Raw genomic sequence first — 25,874 nt, forward strand, 5'->3', positions numbered from 1 at the left:
TATCTACATGACAGTTTCGTGAAATCGCCAGGCCCTGACGAAGTCGTTTGGTTTTGATGACCTTGACGAAACACGTGTTGGCAGCGGTTGTTTTTGTACGTGTGAAGATTGGATTGATTCTACTAAAAGACCAAAGAAGAATAAAACGAAAAAACTTACAAAAATTGGGACTTGATATTTTGAACTGAACTATCTCTTTCTAGCTCAGGATCTAATGTTCATGGTTTAACTGGCAGTTCTATAGCTTGATTGATGTGAAACTGAGATACCACCTTTGGCATAAATTTAGGGTTGGTTCGTAACACAAACCTATTTGCGTGAATTTGTATTAATGGCTCCTGAATAGTTAGGGCTTGCAGCTCACTAACTCTTCTAAGGGATGTAATCGCCACTAGAAAGGCCACTTTCCATGTTAGGAACTGTATCTCACAGGAGTGTAGCGGTTCAAAAGGGGGTCCCATTAGTCTGGTGAGAACTACGTTCAAGTTCCAGACAGGTGAAGGTGGGTGTCTAGGAGGAATTACTCGTTTGAGTTCCTCCATGAAAGCTTTAATAGCAGGCACTCTGAAGAGGGAAAGGTGCTGCCTGTTCTGAAGATAAGCTGCCACAGCAGCTAAATGTATACGTATGGAACTGTAAGCCAGATTGCATCTGTGTAAATGCAACAGGTAACATATGATGTTTTGAGTAAATGCGTCTAGTGGGTTTATGTCATTATTGGTGCAATAGATGACAAACCGTTTCCACTTCGCCGCATAGCATGCCCTGGTAGTAGGTCTTCTTGCCTCTTTGATAATATTCATACAGTCAGGAGGCAAGTTGAGGTAACCAAACTCTATGACTTCAGGAGCCAGATCGCAAGGTTTAACTGTTGCGGATCTGGGTGCTGAATGTCGCCATGGCTCTGCGTTAAAAGACTGGGTGTTAATCTCAGCCTTTGATGAGGCACCACGGAAAGTTCGAGGAACGTGGTGTACCATGGTTGCCTTGCCCACGTTGGAGCAACTAGGATGAGTGTCATTGAGTGTTGTCGCAGTTTGCGTGCCACTAGCGGTATGAGCGGGGCTGGTGGAAAAGTGTACGCAAATCTGCCTGACCAGTTCATCCATATAGCATTGCCCTGAGACTGCGGATGTGGAAATCTGGCAGCGAAGCTTTGGCATTTTGCGTTTTCTTTTGTGGCGAACAGGTCTATCTCTGGGTGACCACACTGCTGGAAGTACGGGTGCAGCACTGAGGGATGTATCTCCCACTCGTGCATCTGGTGGCTGTGTCTGCTGAGCAAATCCGCCATCTGGTTGTCCTTGCTTGGGAGTTGTTCCGCAATGAGGAAGATGTTCCTCTGAATGGCCCACTTCCACATGCTTTGCGCTAGATGTGACAACTGTGGAGAGTGTGTTCCTCCCTGCTTTTGTATGTAGTACATGGCAGTCATGTTGTCGGTCCGGATTAAAACGACTTTGTTGCACAAATGTACTTTGAACGCCTTCATTGCCATGAAGATTGCCATCAGTTCCAGCAGGTTGATGTGCATCTTCTTCTGTTGGGTTGTCCACAGCCCCTGGACTGTGTACTGGAGGACATGCGCTCCCCATCCCAGGAGAGATGCGTCCGTCGTCAGCACTATTTGTGGTAAAGGCTCCTGGAACGGTCGACCCTTGCAAAGGTTTTGTGGGTTCCACCAATGCAGAGAGTTGTATGCGCGACCGGTCACCAACACTAGGTCTTTCAATTGTCCACGAGCCTGGTTCCACTGCTGTGCTAAGCACTCCTGAAGCGGACGCATGTGTAGTCTGGCGTGGGGGACTATGAAGATGCAGGAGGCCATCATGCCTATCAACTGCATAAACACCCGTGCCGGAAGGGAATGTTGGGGTCTGAATCCCTGGATCAGCGATTGAATGCTGTGGATTCTTGCTGAGTTTGGCTGAGCCCTTGCTGCCAGAGTGTCTATTGTCGCCCCCAGGTACTGTTGTACGTGGGCGGGTTGGAGATGAGACTTTGTGTAGTTTAGTGAGAATCCGAGGCTGTGCAGGAGGTGAATAGTGCGGGACATTTGGTTGGCACATTGCTGGGCTGACTTTACTTGGATAAGCCAGTCGTCCAGATAGGGGTAGACGTGAATATGGTTCCTCCGCAGGTGCGCGGCTACTGTCACCAGGCACTTTGTAAATACCCTTGGGGCAGTTGTCACCCCGAAAGGCAGAACTTTGAACTGGTAGTGCTGATTTTGTATGGTAAACCTGAGATACTTCCTGTGTGCTGGATGTATTGGTATGTGTAAGTACGCATCCTTTAGGTCTAATGTTGTGAGGAAGTCTCCCTGACTGAGTAATGGTAGAACCTGCTGTAAAGTGAGCATGTGAAAGTGTTCTGACAAGATGTATTGGTTTAGGGGCCTGAGGTCTAGTATTGGCCTGAGAGACCCGTCCTTTTTGGGGATTAAGAAGTACAGCGAGTACACCCCGGTACCCTGTTGCTGTATAGGGACGAGTTCTATGGCCCCTTTTTGCAGCATGCTGATGACTTCCTGCTGCAATAAGTCTATGTGCTCTACGGACATAGGACGGTGTCTTGGGGGTATGTTGGGTGGAGTGGACGTTAGCTCTAGACAATAGCCTTACTGAATAAGTTGTCTCACCCACCTGTCTGTGGTAATGCTCTCACAGACTGGCAGGAACTGTTGTAATCGTCCCCCGACCGGTGTTAAATAGTCTGGGGGCAGTGACAAGGTGTCACTGTTTAGTATTGGCAGAGGACCTGGTGTTGTTATTTCCTCGTCCTCTACCCTTGTTGCTGTTGCCACGGTATCCACCTCTATTGTTCTTATTATAGGTGGTTTGCGTGCTCCCTTTATTGTATGGAGTCTGCTGGGATGCTTGGCCTCTTGTAGCTCCCCTGTTACCGGAGCGACGAAAGGAGCTGCCTCTGAATTGTTGCGACTGCAGGGCACCCATGGATTTGGCTGTCTCTGTGTTCTTTTTAATCTTTTCTAAGATCGTGTCCACATCTGGACCAAATAAAAAATCAGGGTTGACAGGCTGATTTAATAACGTGGTTTGAATCTCAGGTTTGAAGCCAGAGCTGCGCAACCAAGCATGTCTCCTGAGCATGACACTGGTGTTGATGGCCCTGGCTGCGGTGTCTGCTGCGTCCAGCGCACATTTGATGGATGCGTTTGAAATCAGCTTCCCTTCTTGTATAAGTGTTTCTGCTCCCTCTTTGCAGGCATCAGGCAAATGCTGTAGCAGTTGCTCTAGTGTGTCATAATGCGCCCTATCGTATCTGGCTAATAGGCCCTGTGTATTTGAAATTCTCCACATATTAGCTGCTTGAGCAGCTACCCTTTTTCCAGATGCTTCTAAGATTTTAGACTCTGTCTGGAGGAGGAGCATCACCAGTAGTTTGTGAGTTGGCACGCTTACGAGCATTTGATACCACTAAAGAGTCCAATGGCAGCTGTCCCCTAATGTATGTAGGGTCCACAGGCGCCGGTCTATACTTCCTTTCAATCCTGGGGTTAATAACTCTTGCTCTTGTGGTTTCTTTGAAAATGTCTCCTGCGTGTTTAAGAACACCTTTCAACATTGGCAATGTCTTAACAGATTTCTCTGAAACGGAGAAAGTGTCAAACAAGAAGTCCTCTTCAATTGGGTCAGCATGCATTTCCACATCATGATTCATTGCTGCCCTTTCTATTAATGCGTTAAACGCAGCTGTATCTTCTGTTGGGGAAGTTTGACAGGATAAGAAGGAGTATCAGGAATAGTCTGACTCACCAGGGTCAATAGTGTCTGCCCATGGCTGAGTTTGGTCATCTTGATCTGTGTCCGCAGGGTAATCATATTGACCACTGTAGTCATACCCCACATCCTCATTAGTGTGTGCGGGCGAGTATGCAGAAGTGTCCTGGCCATGGTAGCTCACATTTTCAAAAAGGACAGGCGATGTGGAAGAATCCCTTTTCCTTTTGAGTGGAATTTTATATATGATTCGATAGGATTTTCTGACCTGATTTTCCGTTGGTAGATGGAAAGTGTGCCAGTCTCGGAGTCGATATACAGCTTGGACTGTTCATCATAGGAGGGCTCTTGGTATACAATGTCCTCCTCCGGGGGATGACTTATTTTTCCAGTCGACACCGACCTGGGTGTCTCGACCCCCTTTTTCGGATCGAGCGCCTTAGGGCGTGCAGTTGGGGGCAGTCCAAACTTTATTGGTGGCTGCGAGTCTTTAGACAGAGTGACCTTTTCGGGGCCGGCGTCGACAGATGTCCAAGTGACGCAGCCCTTTCGTCAGCATGCCGCAGGCTTTGCGTTGACTTTGGTGCGTGAGGCGTCGGAGGCGCGCTCTTCTGCCTTGGCTCGACGTGCTCCTTCGAAGCGCCTTTGGTTTTAGGCTCGAGGGCTTTTGCGAGCTTCGGCTTGTCGACTCGGTGCTTCGGATCGAGAACCTTTCGAGACTCGAGTCCCTTGTTAGTGTCGCTGTCCGTCGACGTCGACCTCTTCGGTTCGACTTGCTTGACTTTTGCGATGGATTTCAGCGCACCGATTTTCGGCTCGACGGCCTTCATTGTTGACCTCGTAGAGTCGTCGACACTTGCTTTCTTTGTTGAATCCGACTCGGTTTCGCTTTCAGTATTGCGACCGATGGCTCGTGTGATATGTCCTTAGCCGGTCCGAGACGCGGGGCTATCGAACGTTCCTCTTGATCTTGGCTAAGGCCTTCCGGCGATGCCTCGACCTGAGCCCTTGGAAGCCTTTCAGTGTCTGTTCTGGGCTCAACGCCCACAGTTGGGCATGGTTCATCGCTGGAGTCGTCATCGACGGTTCCGATGGGGGACACGTCGTCCCTTACCTCGACGTCGTTTTCATTATCACCTTCTTCATCGACGTCTTCATAATAGGTGCAGTCATGCTCCGAACCGGGATCCGATTGCTGTCCTGGATCCTGAGCCTCGACGACCTCATCGTCGTCTTCACTGAAGATATTCACCGGGTCGGGCGCTGGCTTCGACATCGTTTGCCTCGCCGCACGTCGGAGCCTAAGCGTCTTCTTTGACCGGAATCGAGCACAAGCTAGACAGTTGTCCTCATTGTGGTCAGGTGCACTTGTTGCACACTGGGTGTACATCGATGTGCGGGTACTTAGAGTTACAGAGGGGGCATCGCTTGAACGGGCTCCGTTCCATCGACGATCGGGCCTCTGGTGTCGAAAAGGCCACGCGGCTCTCCTCGACGTCCTGCTTGAAAGAACTGGAACAGGAACTCTGCACCGATCGAAAGACAATACCGACGACCCCGAAGGCCTTTCTGCCTTTAGAAAGTTTCCGAACTTGAGTAAAGAAAGGTACATCCGAACCCAATGGGGAAAAAAAAAATCTGAGGATGGAGAGGATGCCCATGCGCACTGTAGTCCGAGGGAGGAGCCACCTATCTCGTGATACTTCGAAGACTCTTCCAGGACAACAATGTGCAATCATCCGAACCCAACACTAGGCGGCGATCTATGCACAAGATATGAATTCAGCAGCCCACATGCCTCGAACCAGCTTTTCTAGATTTAGCCCTTCTTACAGATAACGGGGGATTTTCCACTACCAGTCAACTATAAATCCAAGAAGTTTGTAAGACGTTCATGCAGATGTGTGTTCAACTAAACCTAGGATGTCTTATGCTCAATGTCCATAAGTGCTGACTGCCACGGTGCATCCCTATTCTGGCACATATCAAAGGGATGCTTTAAGTGTCTGCACAGTGTGCAATGCAATATCTAAAATGGTGACTGACCAAAAGTAGTAATTTTACACATGTAGGTATACTCATTTGCAAAGTTACCTTTGTGAACAGCCCCCTAAGTGTCAGACAACGGAGTATTTTGGACATGTATGAATAAATTACGTTGAGCTGGCCCAGTGTTACCTGTGAGTGGGTGCCTACGTAAACAAATGTTATAAGAATTCAGGAATAGTAGTAATTCATGAAGGTCTTTTTGGTTGTGGCTCTATTTTTGCGAACCTTTGAGTACTCTCACCACAAGGATGGGGATGTACACCACACAACAGGTGTCACAGGGATGACTGCATGCAGGAACCTACTGTTTGCGCCTAACAAGTGTGTGGATTATGGTATTGTGATAGCAAAAGTAGACCTAACCATTTTCTTAGGCGCATGCTGCAGTGGTTAATTGGTGTATCATGTGATTAGCAAATTAGCCAGCACTACATTTCTCCCTAGTTGTATGTGAAACTGCATTGAGCTCACACTTTTGAAATGTACTGACCATATGATATTTTAGATTGCTGCATCTTGTGAGGGTGATGAGATGGACTCCAAGTATGGTCTGTGGTGTTTTCACGTGCAGCGGGGCCTGGAGTTGTGGCTGAGTAGTGAATTTGCAAGAGAAGGTATGAACCTATGCATGTACTCGCCCACATCAGTAAGACGTTCGGAGTGCAACAGTTCTCTATGTTCTAATTGCTGCATATGTGTGGATGTGGAAGTGCACACACCTTTGTGAGATCTCAAGTGAATGGATGATTATTATTTTGGAGTGCAGTGGTCTCACGTTTCTTGTTGCTATGCTATCTGCTGTGACACTTCCTGTGCAAGGGATCAGTTGAAGCTTGGAAGTTCATATTGTGGGATGTGTATGTATACTGTGGGGTGACTGGTATGCCAATGACATAGCACCTATGCAGGGTACATTGCTTCTATGGTACAGAATTGCGCCGTTTTAGATGAGCTCAAAAAAGGTGCTTAAGTCCTCCTCCTTATGTGCAGAAGTTGTTCAGCACATCTTAGAGAGACCTGGATAATGTTTCAAGGTGTCCACTGGTTTTATGTTTCTTGTGTTTATGGGTATATACGCTGTGTACCTTCCATTTCGTTTCTATTGTAAAAGGCCACTGTTGTCTTGTGACTTGAGGTTGTGCCTGACTTGTATTGAAAGAGCAAACAGTTATTTATGTACCTTGCTCTATAGTTGTTTTGCAGGGAAGGGTGATGTGTTTGTCAGTCTGTGCTAAAGCATGTAGAGTGTCCTGTACAGTGTGGAATGCAAGGGATTCACCATTAGGTCAGGTGGAGCGGGGATGGCGAGGAGAAAAGGCCACATGAAAGTATCATATTCATACCACCACACTCCTTGGCTGTGGAATTATTCCATTGTTTTTAAGCAAACATGAAAAGTTGGCTTGCTCCACTGCCTGCTAAAAGCAATCCATTTCACACAGCAATGCCTTGTTGGCTGCATTACTTTGCACTCCCACAGGATACGCGCTCAGCATTCTTGAGCACAAATCAGAATGTTAGTGGAAACTGTCTGCCAAGTTATTTCATATCAATCAGCAAACTGTGCTGATGAGCAGCACTCGTTGATTCAATTAGGTGATGGTGTAGTAAACATTGATCTGCCAGTGAGCAAAGATAAAGGTTCATGAAACACCGCCTTAAGTAAGAATATGTTAGACAGGGTGGATCCTGGAAATTTAAGACACAGAAATACTAAAGAATCCAGCTTTAAATACACCAATCACCCACTTAACTCGGACCAGTAAAAAGTGCAAACATTACATTCAGACACACTTGCAGATTTTTCTAATGAGCTGGTGATACATAGCCAATTGTTACAGGTAGCATGCAGGGCCACAAGATTCCTGCAGAAAGTCAGTTTCTTACCACAGAAATCTGATAAATAGCATTTTTTTAATCTTTGGGCATGGGAAAAGAGTGATGCCGAATTCACAGTTTTCTTTTCCCCTGGCATCATTTTGTAATATTTAGTTTTATTATGTAAACATTATATTGTTATTTCAGGACCTGCACACCGTGGTACATTACAGAGTATGAAATCAAATGTTTATAACCAAAGGACCGAGGTGCAAATCACAGCACAGCAGCTAATTCAATGTCAATTTTGTAAATATGATAGTATATATTACCTGTGCAGCGTTTTTACTTTTTAAACGTGATCTGGATGATTTTAGCACAGAAATTGTAAAGGTTTTAATTAACTATATACAATAAAATGTACTTACTTACTTACTGGTGATACATTAAACACATTGCACCATTGTGCTACTCTAGATTACTATCCCATAAAAAAAAATAGGATATTTACAATGTCACCCAGTTGAAAACAACTGGTAAAACAATGGAATTTCCATACACAACCTAAACAACAGTGTGGTTTAGAATTCTAGGGTTCTTAATGTCCCTTTTCTAACAACAACTGACATATGCTTCTGAAGTTAATAATCGTTAATGTCACAAAGCTCCGAGTAGTATCAAAATTATGTTTTTTCTATTCTAGGTATTCCGCTTCTTGAATTACATTTCCCAATCAATCAATTAATCAACAGTGAATACGTGTGAGTGATAGAAAAGATATTTAGTTTGCGTTAATATGATCTGCAACGTATAATCAGACTTACATGAATATATTTGCAGTATTTAATCTAAGCACCAACTGCTATGTTTTAAATTATTTTGTTATTGATTTCTAAGAGTTTCTAGAAGGTTGGCACTTACATGTCTTGTTTATCGTTGTCATTCAGAAGAACACAGTCTTGGGGAATGAAAATAAGAGAAAGGGCATCCGGCCACTCTCTGTTAATTGTTTATACTTATGCTAAGAGCTTTAACAACAATGAAATAATGCTATAAAAGCCAAAGGAAGGGAGGCACTTCGCTCTATGACTTTAGTGCAACTGACCTCATACAACAAGAATACCAAGCCTTTCTATTTTAATTAACATAATCCCTATTGTTCAAACAGATATGCGGACATGCACCATCTCTGAAACTTGAAAGGTGTTTTATTTTCTGATGTGCAAGAATAAGCTTAGTGCCTAGAAGTAGCAAAATAGAGTAGGGTAGAATAGCTCTAAATGTATAACTGCAGTCATATTGAAGTTGTTCCTCTCATTCATGCTTTCAGTAAACGGTGGTGCTGACACTATTTCTCTTCATTGTTGTTACAACGAAGATCATATGCACCAGACTAGGGTTTTGATTTAAAAATTATTCTTTAAAATGTATCCCTCATGTTCTAATGTTCTTGAGTGTGTAACTACTTAATGAAAGAGGATTTTGGCGTACATATCCAATAACAAGGAAGTCATTTATATGTTTAGGTTTAATCTTTTAACAGACAGGACGGGAGCCGTGTCACATTCAGGATGTATAGTAAATATACGCAATAATGTCAGTTATCTCTGATTTGATTATCTTGCCCTAATGCCTCATGTGGTTATTGTTACCTATGTTTTAAAAAAAAATGCAAATAAATATATTTAAAAAAAAATGAAAGAGGATTTGGGGTTTCACTAACTATCTCTGTAATATCTTATGAGATTTTTTTCCATATTTTATTGACTTTAACAATAGTGTTTTCTGACAACACGAGAAGTTGCATATCATTTAAAAGAAAACAAAATCGACCACGTGGAGTGCAGTCCAAGCACCATACAAGTTGGTGACAATTCAGAGCAGATAATCAACACCGGGTATTCTTCAAATCAAGAACCCAGATCTTTGTAAAAGTGTAAACCCACATACCAGCAGGGGCTTGGTTTGGTAAAAAATAGGGAGGAAGCAGGAAAAACATCTTGAGAACCTAAATAGGAGCTGTAGATCTGGGGTTACTGTTGTATCATTTGCAGCTTCCGCCTGTGGAATAAAGCAGACTGAAAGTGAACTGGCGATAGGAGATCAGTGGGGTCAGAGGAATGGGCAGCACACAGGAGACGTGGTGGGTCCAATGGAGGCACCTCCGGATACCTTTTTATATAGCATTGTTAGGGGTCGTGGGGATTAAGAGGCAACTAGGGGACCCTCGGTTATGAAAGGAGTGGGTGGTTGGAGGGATGCGGTATGGTCTCATGGGATTGATCGTTATCCAAAACACATCTCACTCGAATACTGATCAGTGGGTTGTGGGTGGTTGCGTTGTAACTGTTTTTCTGTCTCGGGTTGACATATTATCTGAGTCCTTAGTGACAGGGGGTCTAGGAAAACAGACTGTGCATTTGTAGAAAAATGTAGAAAACATATCACCTGAGTTTGGCCGCTAACCCACTTTGGCCTTTCACTGCCCAGAGACTCAGCTCGGACACCTATGAAACCTGATTTCATTCTAATCTCGGGGCTAAATAATACTGGATTAGTTATATTCCTCTTTTTAAGTTTCTTTTCTATTTTTCTCTCTACAATTTTGTAGTATGTGGTGTCACAGAATAAACTAAGAACAGGTTGAGTCCTTTACCCCATATTGGTAGGATTACTACATTATGTGGTATTAATCACCTATAAAATCACATTATAATAACATTATGGTAGGTGGGTCATCTTTTGCTGGACCAAAATAAACAATCATAAGACAGTAAAAAACATATTTTTCTTTCATGATCTTCAACACACAATTCAAGGTGCTTGATAGTGATTCAGCCAACAAGTTTCATCTTTTACTGTCCTATGGCTTTATGGGTTTTTCAAGGCTTCTGATGTTAGCCGACCCTGCACATGGCAACTGTTCAAGGCTTCTGATGTTAGCAGACCCTGCACATGGCAACTGTTTTTCATCCGTTGCACAGTATTAATTTGCAGTTTGCTACAGTCATAATCTACTGAGGTCTTTGCAAAACATGCAGGCAAAGATTGGTGGTATGTAGTCACAGAAGTACCACGGTAATGCTATCCGAAATTGAAATAATAATAAGCATTTTTATTGTTAGTTTCTTCGAAAGAGATTCTGATGTAAGATAATATGAGCACAGGAAGATAAATTGCTTTGCTCTGGATTGCTAAAAGTTGTGAAGTAGGGTAACTAGGCCTTGCATCTAGGCAGAAGTGTCTAAGGGTATGGGATACAATATACTCATACATAAACTTTGTAGAGCATTACAAATCAAATCAGTGACTTGGCATAGTGCATGTCTGATCTGGCAAGAGAGAGATAGTTACCCCAGCAAACCAAGCAACATAATATTGATTTCTGAAAAATTGGCCTCAAATTTGTGAGTGAAAAAAGCACAACCAGTTGTTACTCAAATACTCTACTCATATGGCCTGAAGTAAGAGAAGGCATCATTGGAGACTGTCATTATAGGACAAATGAGATGTTCCCTTACCATCCGCAAATCCAGAAGTGTTCCTCACAGCAATTTGGTTACATCGAATTAAGCGTCTGACTGCTACTGGGGCAAGGCGTTGTAGGCGCTGCAGGCAAACCATATCTTCATCCTTTAAATAAAATGAGGAAAGTAATTAGGAGACAACTGCCCAAAGAGACTCTAGGTGTTTGTGGATTATTAAGACTTACAGAAAATCAAATGTTTCCCAAGAATAGAAAGCTTTCACTTACTTGACAGAGCATAATTTGATTTTATTTAGGGGTAACCTAATTGGGTTTGGATAAGGGGAAGAGCTATGGGAAGAGAGAAATCCATTGTGGTGAAAGAGGGACACGGAGGTTCAGCTACTGAGTACTTGCAGAATCTATTGAATCATCAATGGGAATGATGAGGCAAATGAATACCAAGAATTTAGGCAAAATAGATTATACCAATACATGCGAAATTACGTAGGCTTGCAGCACTTTCTGAACAGGCTGTTCAAAAAAGAATCTAATCTGTGCAGGACGATCTGCCTAGGAAGTGTGGGTGGGACAGCTTATTTAAATTTTTGGTGGCACTATGTAGTAAGAGAACTTGGAACAAACTAAGAAAATGAAAGCAGAGTAAATCTTTCAAATGATAAAGCATACATAAGGTGTGACGCTACAAGCAGATCACAACTTATTGTAGCCTTATAAGGTTGCTGTGCGTAGGTATACATTGGGACAAAATGGACTGGAGCCAAAAATAGCATCAGTTAAATGCAGGGCTCCAAAAATCCACTCGCCCACTCGCAATGTTGAGCAGGATTTAATCAGAACAAGCTATTTTTAGGGACTACTCGTCGGTTCTGGTGAACTGACAACAGGTGTTCTGCTTGCTCACAAAGTGTAAGAGCACTAAAGATGCCTTTAAATTTTGTTACATTTGATTCGCTATCAAAGAGAGAGAAGTCAAAAGTCAGTTTGTCTTCCTATATCTATTTTTCTTTCAGTGACTGAAGTTAGAGGATTTTGTAAAGTGACCTGTGTGACAATTAAACTGTGCAAAACATGTGAAATGAAAGGCTGCAAGCAGGGCCAGACTGGAAACTCAAAGCAGCCCTAGCAATTATGTTGGACCAGCCCTCTGGTGGGGGTGGGGGGGAGAACAAGTGTGAAGCACTGCTGCTTTGTTACTGGGGCTGATATTGCAGCACCTCTGCAACACCGGCCCCCAGTAACAAAATTAGCTCCCACCACTGCAAAACCGGCTTCCAGCCTCCCGGAGAAACGCCCGATGCCCTCAACGGCCAATTTGGCCCTGGTCGCAAGATGTCAGGGTTTTTTCTAACACAACATGAAATAGCTAATAGGTGAACTGTTCAAACACTTCAAATATATTTCACTAGTAGTTATGAAGACACATTTTTGTAATTCTGTGGTCAAAAAAATATTCTTGTAGGATCAAAACAAATTAGAAAATTTTACTTGGTGATGTGGTTGTTCAAGTTTTAAATATGTTTGCTGAAACTCAATTTCCAAACATTGTTTATTCACTAAAACCACATTAGTGAGAAGATTTTGTGGCCATTTTAATGGAAAATATGCTATCTGTAAATGATGGTGCACCACATCATGCTTTAGCAATACATTTTTGAAATGTGAGATTTAAATATGAACTGAGAATTATTACTGCTCCTGCCCAAATAACAATGCTATAAGTGAATTAGGAGGCAAGCCAGGGATCATGTGTACCCTATATATGAGCTTGATTTTTGCCATACATGGAGCAAACATTTAGTCTGGTAAATAAAAATAGTTTTTCTGAACAGCAGAAATAGTGAACTTGCATATTTGAAGGTGCTCTCTTATGTGATCATAAAGAAAAAGGAGGCTCCATAAGGTCCAGGTGTTTGAGGGCGAGGTAACCTCCTGCAAGCAACCACTTAGTTGTGGGGTCCCCCAGGGCTCCGCCCTAAGCCCCACGCTTTTTAATGTCTACATGAGACCTCTAGCAGAGATAGTCCATCCCTTCGGTGTGCGTATTGTCACCTACGCGGACGATACCCAATTGGTGGTCTCTCTGGACCACAATGAGGGTTCGTCCAACACACGGGGTCCCTGTCTAGAGGCTGTAGCCAAGTGGATGCAATCCTCTTATCTCAGATTAAATGGGGAGAAGACGGAGATTATGCTATTGGGCACCCCTGCACCGACCACTCTGGCTTCCATCTGGCCCACATGTCTAGGTTCTCCTCCCCCCCTAAACCTCAGATAAAGAGTCTTGGAGTTTGGCTCGATAAGGCGCTAAACTTCTCCGTCCAGGCCACCAGAACAGCATCTACTTGTGTCGGGCTAATGAGAATGCTTCGGAAGGTGCTCCCTCTGCTTCCTCTCCAGGCGAGAAGAGTCATGGTTCAGGCCCTGATTCTTTCCCGCCTGGACTACGGAAATGCCCTATATCTGGGAGCCCCGACAGCAGTGACCAACAGACTCCAGGTCACTCAAAACTGCGCTGCCCGATTATTATTTAAGATTCCTCGTTGGCAGTTAGCCAAGAAGGCCCTAAAAGAACTACACTGGCTTCCAGTGGCTGCACGAGTTCAATTTAAGGCCATGTGCATTCTGCATAAATCCTTCCATCGAACAGGTCCTGCCATCCTGTTCCCCCTAGCTATGCCCTATATTCCTTCCAGAGCCCTCCGCTCCAGTACAATGCATTTAGCTACCACAACCAAAATCAATAAAGCCCGTTGGGGCAGCCGCTCTTTTTCGCACACTGCTGCGAGAATTTGGAATTCTCTTCCTCTGGAACTCAGAGAGAACAACAACCGGATGGCCTTTAGGAAAACCCTAAAAACCCACTTGTTTGGAAAAGCGTGTTAGTCTACCCTGTACCTCGCCATAGTAATCAGTTAAAGCGCTGCGAGGCCTTCGGGTAGATACGCGCTATATAAATATAATTTTTCATTTCATTTCATAAGACAAAATATTTGCCTAGGTTCACACAATTTGAGGCCAGTTCATGAGTCAAGTACATTACAGTTAGGTCAAGTAGATTATTCAAGTTACTAGACCTTCAGGTCTAGTAAAATGTTTATGATTTTTTGAGCCCTGATATGTGTCTAGTGTTTAGGTCGAGCCTAGACAGCACTTGCACTGTCTCTTTGAGACATGTTATATATACTTTGTGGGCTTACAGCCTGCCCATTGCTTTTCATATGTTTCTTTAAGTGTCCTTTCAAAAGGTTTGCTTGCAAATGTTTAATATTCCCTTTATGTCCCTCCTTCTCGTGTGTTGCTCCATCTCAAGGAACAAGGATCTACTACTTGTAGCCTTTCACTTGTGTGCATTTAAGCTTTTTTCCGCGCACTACTTTTTTAGTTGGTTTCTGCAAGGATTTCAGGAAAGTACAATTTTCTTCCTCTGTCGTGTTACATAGCACAAACTCATCCCATATCAAAGTGCTTTACACAAGCACCAGTTGCATTGCGGACTGACACATTTATAGTAAGGCCCATATCAGGGTGCTTTATCGGAGTGCTTTAAACAAGCACAAGTTGCATTGCAGACGGACACATTCACAGGCCCACAGAGATTAAGAGATTTGCCCATATTGATAGGATACGGAGCTTCCCGCCAAGACTTGATCCCAGTCCCCAGCTTCAAGGTCGGCCGCTTTAGCCCTTAAACTACATCCTCAAGATCAGCATATAAAATGGCTGGCACTTCTCTGGGATGCGCAGTTAAAATGCACTACCATTATATGTTTCAAAGCAGCGCTGGCCATCTTGTTTTTGTAAGATGCTTGTTTGTGTTCCTGCTCGTCACAGTGTTATGAATGCTGCCGCTCTTCTGTGACACATCGTATAGTTACAGGTGAGCTTTCATTGGCTAGAATACATCCTTTCCAGTTTCTATGGCATTAAACAGACGCATCCGACACAATGCATAGTAGAATTACTAGAGTGATGCGCTTGCGCTTTGCTTTTATTGCCCGGAACCTGTGAGAATATGAAGGTATGCTCTTGTTATACATTGTGGGTACTTCCGCAAACAAGACGCTGAAGGCGCACTCAGTGGCCTCATTTACATGCAGTCACATACGTTTTTTTATTTATGTGTAACGCTTTGATAGATCACGGTAATCATTGCAAACTAAGCTTTTGGAGGCAGACTCGCCTCTCCTGTTATCATGAGTAAATAAGCTTAAACTGAAACCAGGCTGTGGACGCAGCACAAACATGTGTTTCAAAACCCTACACAGCTTTCATGAAGTTTCTTTTCCATATATAGAGTGAACTCGACCAAAAGGTATTGGAGCAGTTTACATGAACACCAGTTACATTACACAAGGGCACATTCATTATTAGGTCGAGACTAGACAGAGCTTGCGATTTCTCTTCGAGACGTTGTATATACTTTGTTGGCTTACAGTCCGCTCATTGCTTTTCATTTGTTTCTTCGAGTGTCATTTCAAAAGACTTGCTTCCAAATGGTTAATCTTCCCTAATAGTGCCAACACCACCCGAAAGTATTGGAGCACTTTACATTAGGAATAGTTACCTTTTTGAGTGCAGTTTTATAAAGCATCAACCCCACCCGAAGGTATTGGAGCTCTTTACATTAGCATCAGCTACTAATTTGGGGAACTTTTATATAGCGGCAACACCGCCCGAAGGTATTTGAGCGATTTACATTAGCACCAGTTACTTTACACACAGACACATTCATTTTTGTAGACACTGCGAGATTAACTGATTTGATCAAGGACGTTAAGCAGACGCCGAAACTTGAACCCAGTTTCCCAGCTCCATAGTTGGCAGCTCTGGCCCTTATGCCACATCCTCCCCTGAAAGGACACCATATGATCTCCCTAGCCTCGGCCGGTTTTGCCTTTTTCCAACTATGTTTGCAATTTGTTCTGAACACGTTTAGTTTGAAAATGCATGAACGCTTAGGCGACGATTCAAGATTCAAGAATGGTTGTATGTCTTTTTTTCTTAGGCACCTTCTCTGCAACTTAAGCACCTTCTCTGCAACTGGTAAACATTCCATCTCAATAGTCCCTCAGGATAAACATTCCATGAACAAGGCCCCTGGAAAAACGTGATTGTGTGGCCGCAGCAGTTTCGTTGCACTTCTGCCAGACTTGTCCTATAATATAACATAAACTGCATAATCTGCAGATTTTAATAGACAAAAAAAGTGCTCCTAGCTCAGATGGATCAAAAGTTAGGAAAAAATTGTGCTATGCCATAAACCTTACGACAGTTAAGTGCCCACCTTCAGCTGCTGACTGCTTTAATAGGCTTTTAAAGAGGTGACACTTCTGCCCAGGCGTCCCCATTTGATGAAGTGAGGCAATGATTTTTGTCTGCAGCAGGCCACAAAATACACTAACACAAAGCAATTCAAACAAGGTGGAGAGAACGAGTCATTGGTGAAATGTTTTTGCTTTACTATTCTCACGTGTTTCCATTGCAAACACTAGTCTACAAGCACCAGATACTTCAGCAGGTCGTTCAGGCTTAAGAAGAATCCCAAATCTATTACAATTCTTTATTACTCATGACTTGAGCCGCAAAGTAGCTCCTAGTTTGCAATACAAAATAAAGATGAAAGGTAGATTGCTATTCGGCAAAGTGGTTTCTTTGAATGAAAAAGGCACTTTCACAGCAAACCTCAAACTGAAACAAGAATTAACACATAAGGTGGGATGAGCCGAATAAAAAATACACACCTTTTTTCAGACCCTGTTCTGGGAGCCACAGGGCAAACAGTTGTTGGGACTGGGGTCATTTGCCTCTGATGTCCCGGGCTCTGTGCTGCAGAACTGGGCGAAGTAGGTCCTCTCAGGCACTTGACTCTCAGTGGTAGTGGTGGAGAGTAGCACAGGCTTCCCAGGGCGGTAGTATGACAGTGCTTCAGGCTCAGAACCAGGGCTTTAAGTGGGATGAAAAAACTGGGGGGTCTCTCAAAGATGGGGTGGCCAATATCATTAAGGGCGTGGCTTAAAAGCACATAAGCTAAAAATCGGTTCTCAGCATAGTGTGCCACCCGACTTGGATTTTGCTGTTTCTGTCATTGCATCCAGATATATGACACAACAAGTAACATCATACCTACAAGTCAAGACTATTGGCTTTGTCAATGGTTGTTAGTTGCCTAAGGCAGACACATAAGAAGCAACTATGGCTTGTATATAATATAGAAACAGCTTCCACTTAAAGCCCTGGTAACATCACAACAATGTTGCTGCTCGAAAAGAGAAGGGAAATCCAGAGAGAAAATGACTCTATAAAGGATTTCTTTGCCCCTAGAACGCTCACCTGGATGACGTCATGCCATAACTTCTCCACTAGTGAGAAGTGAGCAGTGCACTACTGTCCAGAAAAAAATAGACCACCTGTGACCGGGCACAAAACAGCCTGATAGAGACCCGTTTGGAGGCCTCCTTTAAAAACACTGCCGAACGGTGATCAGCACCAGTGAGACCCGGCCCATTTAAAGCCCTGCTCAGAACTCACCAATAACCCAGAGGCACAGTAACTGATTGCACAATAACCGACTGCCCAACCCCAGTGCTTGATTAATACACTCAAAAACCAAAGACTACACACTGCAATATGCAGGTATGAATATCCCCTGATGTGGAGACACTGGACCCAAGGTTCAGGTCATATTCCCCACACCTTCTTCTAACTAAGTGTAAGATATGGTAATGCAGCTTTCAGGTATAGGTGCAGTGCTACTCCTCTCATTCAGAGTTTGTGAGCGCAGTTTACAGGCTAGGGGCCTGATTTATATACTGGGGGGATGTATACTCCATCGCAATGGCAACGGGTAGACATACCGCCAATATGAAGGTCCGCCAGTCTTAATTTTATTGCGGTCGAGCCTTCAGTTTGGCCATGCCAGAGATCACTCTGTCTCTGCCGTGGCTAAACTTCTCTAATGACCATGGACAATGAGGACCAGAGAAATAGGTACATGTCCGCCCAACCCAATTTGGATGGGCGGACATGTAGTCATTTTACTTTTTCTTACCACCAAGACGCCCATGGCAAGGGGAGTATTATATATTTTATTTTCAAAAAGAAAATTCTGTTTTGGTATTTTCTTGTTGAAAGGGGAAAAAGGATTACTCTGCGCCTTGCACCTGCAGCCCTGCAGCACAGAGTAATATGCATTGGCAGAAACCACTGTCACGGCGGTTCCAGGAAATGCTTTTAGAGATGACCGCCTACTTGCCGTCATTTATAAATTAGGTGGGCGGCCTCTCCACCATGGGGACAAAGTGATTTACTCTGTTGGTGGAATGGCAGGCCACATTCTAAATATAAATCAGGCCCTTAGTCTTGCTAGGTAAATCTCTCCAATGCATGTCCTTTTCTCTTGCCAGTCATGGATGGGGCCTGCAGCACGTGTTTGGTCCCATTTCACAGAAGAGGACATGCAGATGTGAGTGCATCAGCACTCTGGTCCCGTCGATGGATGAAGCAGCTGTGCAGGCCGCTTCCTAGAGTGTGACTGGATGGCAGGCATGGCGACTCCATCACTGGTGGTCTACGGTCATTCGCAGGCCCCCTTCTGGGTATACGGTAAGTTGGGCGGGATCAGAGGTCACAGGGTACTGTAGGCACTTTTCAGGGTGGCGGTGCAGCACCACTCACAGCAATTTCACACTAGCTTTGTCCGCACACGTCTGGTCAGTCATCAGGGCAGTGCAGTCTGCCTTGGCAATAATTCTCGACATGGAGTGGCACAGTCTGGTTTGGCCAATAATGTTTAGGGTCACAGCGGTGCAGTCCACTCAGGCACACTTCAGTACGGTGTCAAGGTACAGGCCATTTGCATGGTGACAAGAGTCGTCTTGAAAACACTATGGAACTACCATGGTGCATCTGCTTCAGAGCCACATAGTTGAAGTCTGCTTCAGCCAAACTACAAGACAGTGTCACTGTGCAGGCCGCAGCAGTGCACGGTGCAGCAGCAGTCTGCTTGGACATACTCTGGCAGTGACATGGGGTGGCTCCTTTAAACAAGAGAGTTGACGCTTCAATTTGTGAGTATGCAGGTCACTCGCGTTTCTCTGGGACAGATTCACTGCTCCAGGGTCAACGGACTATGCTCGCCAGGTAGTCATGACCTTCCGCAGACTAGGTATTCTTCTCCCTTCTTCTCTGGGAGGTCAGCTGCAAGGTGCTTCAGGGCAGAGAGACAGCTCTTCATTCCAGGTCAGACTGCAGCTGACATCCTCTCGCCTCTGGAAAGCTGGCTGTCAGGCAGGCATCGGTTTGGCTTCACGCAGTCCTCTGGATATGTTGCACAGCATCCCATTCCTAGGTTAAAAAGGAAGTAGAACTGGAATGATACATGGGTCAGCAGTTCCCACTTTTCAAGTGAGAAAGCAGACACCGGACGTTGCTTTTCTGGTCGCACTCTCAGAACTAGTTTGGGTTGGTTCTTCTTTCATTTGTCCTTCCCAGGCTGTCTTCCAGACAGAGGGTCTGATTTAGATCTTAGTGGATGGGCTATCCCGTCCACCATACTACATGTTCCATAGACTTTTCAATTGTAATTTGGCAGACAGGATATACATCACGTTTGTGACGGGGTAACCCTGTCCGCCAACTTCATAATCAGGACCCGGGTCTTTGAGAAGAACAATGCTCCTCGCAGTAGCCACATCTCAAGTTTAGAGCACATACAACAGAGACACAAAGAGGTGGGTGCTAAACAGTGATCAGGTCAACAGACAAAGGGCTGGCCTCCCCCAAAGGACACTTCACACTTTGAACACCAGAGACTAGAGAGCCATCCTTCAACCCAGCCGTCTATGAAATAAAAGCAAATCCTTGAAGCAAAAGGTCTAAACTGAATTTCTAAAGGTAGCATTGTCTCATCATTCCGCTCTTCAGTGTCTACGTCTCCTCCCTCCATCTTCAGGATTGTCTGCAATACACTTGCAATGTCTGGAAAACAACCTTACCTCCATGTTGTGCACTTTAATAGATCAAAAGTGTTTCCAAAATGGAACCCACAGGCCCCCAACACTCTGGTTCACTCAGACTCAATGCATGCACCACGCAGGCCACATACATAAATACACATAAACATGGGATATTAGCACTTGAACCTGAGTTAGCATAGATCAGTAGAACTTTACATGAAGGGGACAGTAGGTCTCCAGTCTCGTGACACAGATAGCAAGCATTTGCAATGCAATAGGTCTTGCATTTACGAGTGTTTGAGTTATTTGCATTGTAAATGACAATGCCTTTTATTTATGTGTGTTTTTTAAAACAGGCAAATAAAAGCTTAAACTCTCACAAATGCGAGACCTATTGAATTGGAAATGTGTTAGGCGCCTGTGCTATGATTTGTTTTGAAAAGCGTTAGGAGAGAGCTTGTCCTGCTTGACAAAGCTATTTGAGAAAATAGTGATCAGAGGCTGTAATTAAAGCCTACTGAGTAACAACACACGTAACAGGGGGTGTCGCCTTGGGAGGTTACAAAATAAGACAAGGCAGTACTAAGGAGGGACTACTAAGCCTATTGACCAACGAACAGCCACAGTTTACAGTGGACAATGACACAAGCCAATGAAAAATATGGGCGGAGAGTGACCAGAGCTTCAAGTCCCTACCTTAATACAGCATGCCTGGCAGGTCACAACTACTGATGCACAAAACATGGTACACTGCTACCACAGCTCTACGTGCTAAATCCACAATAGGAATGGTGGTCCGCTGTCAAAACAATTAGGGCATGCTTTGTGTGCTCCTCCAGGCCCTGTACTTCACTCATCTCAATATATAGGCCTAGGCCTTTTCACTCACACTAGATCAGTGTGAGGCTTGTGACAAAATAAAAACCTGGATACTAGCTACTCACAGTTGGGCAACTAGGGCAGGGGGAACAAGGCAACACAACCGTACGGCTCATCCGAACAACTGCATTACTATAGCCCGCTCTATCACATAGCCACTGGCCGGAAGGGCGTTGACGGGGCACAGTTGGAGCCTCTGGGAGAACAGAGAGCCCCGGGGCCTGGGTGGCGGACCCCAGAAGAGAAGAGCTGGTTGCGGACTGCCCAGATCGGATTGTGGGCGGAGGCCTGCGACACGACTGACTGGGCCTTTGCGCCCGGGCGGCCCTTGACCCCCCTGCACTGCATCTACTCCCTGCAGCGTGGAAGTCGACCGTAGCAAAAGAGAGGGAACACGCCGGGAGAAGTGGAGGCCAGGCTGGGCAGAGCGGATGCAACTGGGGGCCCGGGCGATCGGATCCAGAGGCCGGCCTTGCTGGAGGAGTGGAGCCGGGGCTCCTGAGACTGAAGGCGCCAGAGCCGTGAGCTGGGCGGCTCCAGGCTGAGTGCAGCCACGACGGGAACCCCCCCGCGCAGGAGACCCAGGATGAGTGAAAGAGATCCCCGGCAGGAACGGAGATTGGCCCTGAAAATAAAGAGGAACACGGGTGGTTGGGCCCTGTTACCGGCCTTGCCGCTTGGAGGAGCCGGAGCTCCCAAAGGTGATGACATCGAGGCCGCGGGCTGCGTGGCTCCAGGCTGTGTGGCTCCAGATCGTACATAACTGCAGCAGCAGTCTCGTCCTCCGCCCCCACCCCCCTGCCCCCCTCCCCCCAGCGACAGCCTCACGGAAGACACAATAACATAGATGGTGATTGCGGTGCGTGGGAGTGAGTCCACCTAAAATCCCGGGGGGCCTGGGTCCCCTTGGCGCCGAGGCCCTGCACATACTATGACACACTTAAGAAGGCGGGGAAGAGTACGGGTCCCCGGCTGCAGAGCGACTGCCCTTAGGAGTTACTGGCAACAAGGGGTGGTGAGGGACAGAGTCTCTGAATTAAGCAGAATACTCTCACCCAGTCAAGAGATCAGGGCTAGATCCAACACCGTTTTTTTAGCTCATTGCACCATCCCAGTTTCAGAACCTGGCTGTATGCAAATTAGTCTGTTCCTGCCCCAGTGCATGATGGGAACAGGGCAAACCAAACTACAAAAGCCAATTCTTACACTGGGAAGGAAACAAGCTTCCGGGGACCGGTTTCTGGCATTACAGCCGTCTTCGGCCCGGCTTGCTTGAATCCTGATGGTGCAATGAGCAAGAAACCGGTCCCCGGAAGCTTGTTTCCTTCCCAGTGTAAGAATTGGCTTTTGTAGTCTGGTCTGCCCTGTTCCCATGATGCACTGGGCCAGGGACAGACTAATTTGCATACAGCCAGGTTCTGAAACTGGGATGGTGCAATGAGCTAAAAAACGGTGTTGGATCTAGCCCTGATCTCTTGACTGGGTGAGAGTACTCTGCTTAATTCAGAGACTCTGTCCATCACCACCCCTTGTTGTAAATAATTTTGTCCACCCTAAGCGTGGAAGGGTATACTCAGATGTGAGTCCCTTGCTCATTGCACCATCAGGATTCAAGCAAGCCGGGCCGAAGACGGCTGAAATGCCAGAAACCGGTCCCCGGAAGCTTGTTTCCTTCCCAGTGTAAGAATTGGCTTTTGTAGTCTGGTCTGCCCTGTTCCCATGATGCACTGGGCCAGGGACAGACTAATTTGCATACAGCCAGGTTCTGAAACTGGGATGGTGCAATGAGCTAAAAAACGGTGTTGGATCTAGCCCTGATCTCTTGACTGGGTGAGAGAATTCTGCTTAATTCAGAGACTCTGTCCATCACCACCCCTTGTTGTAAATACTTAGGAGTTACTGGGGCCCGCGGCGCATTGACATAGCTCGGTCCTGAGGACATTGCCACTAAAAGGAGGCATCCCCATTATCGGAGGTCAGGGCTCACCGAGGAGTCCCCCTCAGACAGCAATGGCAAGCGGGATCCCGGAGAGTGATCTGAACACATGGCCCGCCTGGCGACACGCCCCGGCCCCCCTCTAGAAGAGAACAGGGCCCAACAACGATAGTGGGCCCTTCCCAACACACTTCATTATCCAAGCGCTAATGAATGAAGGCAGCATCCCCCTGGGATATACCCGATTGGTGACAACGCTTCACAAGGATCGGGATCCGAAGTGCCCACACCCAATACACACTCAGAGATACCCTTCACATCAGGCCAGCACAATGCGGGCTCGGGATAGGGGATCAACGGCACCTGTGACACAGCGTTCCAGAAACCACAACGCATAGACAAAACTGAAGCGGGGTAAATGGCGAGTGCCCGGCTAAAGAAAGAGCGCTCTGTCAAGTAGATGCTGCTGAAACAGCCCTTGCATGGAGCCACAGGGAATATAGGCCAAGACAAGGAGGGGCTGCAGGGAGGACAGGACTGAGACGATGCCCCAGCCACAAAAGCCTTCATGACCGTGCTATTCACATCCCTGTGTTAGGATTTACAAGAATTGAAACAGCAACTCTCAGCCGACCTCAAAGAACTAAAGCGCGATGTGGAAGAAATAGGCGATTCTGTAGCGACTCTAGAAGAACACGAAACAGGAAGGGACGAGGCGCTGGAAATGATGCAACAAGAAATTATCCTGCTAAAGGAGCAGCATATTGAGCTACAAGGCCATTCAGAGGACTTGGAAAATCGTCCTGGTGCAATAATGTGCGCATCAGAGGAGTGCAATCAGGCGCAGAGGGAGAGGACATTAAGGCGTTTGTGCTGGCCCTCTTTCGACATGTGTTGGGCGACGACCACACAGCCAATAGTGCGATTGACCGGGCACACTGGGTAGGTTTGCAGCGGACATTGTAGTATGCATGCAGGATTTTCAGCAGAAGGAGCTGATCATGGAAAAGGCAAGAGACGCACACCTGATACAATTCCGTGGTCACTCCCCTACATTTTTACTGGAACTGTTGGATACCACCCTGTTCAAACAACGAGAATTTTGCCCTATCACGCTACACTTGAAAGAGAAAGGAGTAGCATACTCATGTGGACTCCCTTTTCAGATCATCTTCCGCTACAAGGGCAAGACCAGACTGCTACACTCACTTCAGTAGGCCAGGGAGGTCCTGGAGGTTGCGATACCCATGTCCCCAGAGGTGCAACACAAGTCACTTGAAGGGTCGAGACACAATCAGCCCGCTGACAAAAAGTGGGGAAACCCTCCATCCACAAACGGGACACTGCAACTATAGTCAAAGAACGAGAGGCGGTCATTTCCTCACTGACCACTGGCCCAGTCCAGTCATACCCCAGCTGAAAGCTCAAAGAGCATATGATGGGCACAGATAAGAGGTGGAGTCAGACACTGCCCTCACTTTCCTATCAAGGACTGCCCCTTCGAACAGTCCTACTCAGATGAACTTTTGTCTCAAGAGTTTATAGTTTTTGTTCCATCCTGATTGATGGGAGATATTACACTATTATTATGTTTTGGGAATTATACTTTTTGGTGAAGCCTGCACCGGTCACTGGGTCGTTAGGTATTCGGAGGCATTGATACACACATTCAGACCCACCCTACCCAACTCATCCTATCATGAACATACCCTACAGCTCCACATGACACCAGTTATGTCCCATGGGTAAAGACCTCAAGATTATAAGCCTTAATGTACGGGGCCTCAATTACCCAGTAAAACGCTCAGCCATTATCTCCTTGTTGGAGAATTCTGGCGGCGATATTTGTATGCTGCAAGAGACCCACCACTTATCTAGAGACACAGCCTGCATGCGTACACGCCGATTCCCACGCCAATATTGGTCCTCTATCGCTACTAAAAAGAACGGAATAGCTATCCTTTTTGGGGCAAAATTCGAGAGCAAAGTAATCTCAGCTCTCTATGAGGTGAAGGGACGGGTACTCGCACTTAGAATTCGGTGGAGCTCCACTCACTTCACTTTAATCAACATCTATACCCCAAAAACGCAACAGGAGGCACCTTTGCACCCCACTGAGATTGCAGCAGCCCTGAAATACATGCCCAATGATAAGGCCCCTGGATCCAATGGGTTAACAGTAGCATTTTACAAAGTCTATCAGGATCAACTACTCCCCCATTTGGTGAACTTATTTGAGGTAATGGCGACAGGTGGCATAAGGCCACCCAGTATGAGGGAAGCCACCTTGATCACCATATTAAAAAAAGACAAACCCCTGCAGCATTGTTCCTCCTAGAGGCCGCTCTCATTGCTGAACACAGACACCAAATTGTTCGCCAAAATAGTGGCGAATCGGCTAGCACCCTTACTCCCAATGGTGGTGGCCCCTGAACAATCTGGATTTGTGCCCACCCGCTTATTACCAAGTAACCTACGCACCCTCTTTGGCATGATTGCAGGTCTAGACCCAGAGATGCGTGCAGCTGCAATTTTTCTCGACGTCGAGAAGGCGTTCGATTCAGTCAAATGGCGCTTTTTGAGGGCAGTGCTGAACCGTGTGGGGGTGGGCGAGATTTTCATCAAACGGGTGGCCAATACCAATCACGTGGGGTACAAGGCAGAGGTGTTCTTTGTCCCCCCTGTTGTATGCACTGACTGCGGAGCCTCTTGCGTGTGCACTACGTGAATACCACAGGCACCGGGGGATACGCTTCCCAATGCAGAACTTATTAATTACAGAGAACGCAGATGACACCCTCTTATACGTTAATGATCCCACATGGAACTTAACACCAATCCTCCAAGAGGTTCAGAGGTTCGGACAGCATTCAGGTCTGCGCATTAATTGAAGCAAATCCATTGCATTCCACCGGGCCCCCAACACCCTCCCAGTCGAGAGCGCCCACCCCATTGAGTGGACATTGGAGCCAACTAGATACCTGGGAGTGCAGATACATACTTAT

At 45.8% G+C, this 25,874-nt stretch overlaps 1 protein-coding gene across 2 annotated transcripts in view; it reads right to left on the reverse strand.

Annotated features, from left to right (window-relative positions):
* The window catches only part of DGLUCY (D-glutamate cyclase), a 277,127-nt gene that overhangs the window by 213,532 nt on the left and 37,721 nt on the right, over positions 1-25,874 (reverse strand). For both annotated transcript variants that reach the window (XM_078660051.1, XM_078660050.1), the window contains exon 2: positions 11,132-11,243. In XM_078660051.1, the coding sequence (XP_078516177.1) occupies positions 11,132-11,234 (103 nt within the window). In that variant the 5' untranslated portion in view covers positions 11,235-11,243. The remainder of the gene's footprint in view (positions 1-11,131; positions 11,244-25,874) is intronic.

This window comes from Lissotriton helveticus, chromosome 9 (genome assembly GCF_964261635.1).
Source record: "Lissotriton helveticus chromosome 9, aLisHel1.1, whole genome shotgun sequence".
Taxonomy (NCBI): Eukaryota; Metazoa; Chordata; class Amphibia; order Caudata; family Salamandridae; genus Lissotriton; species Lissotriton helveticus.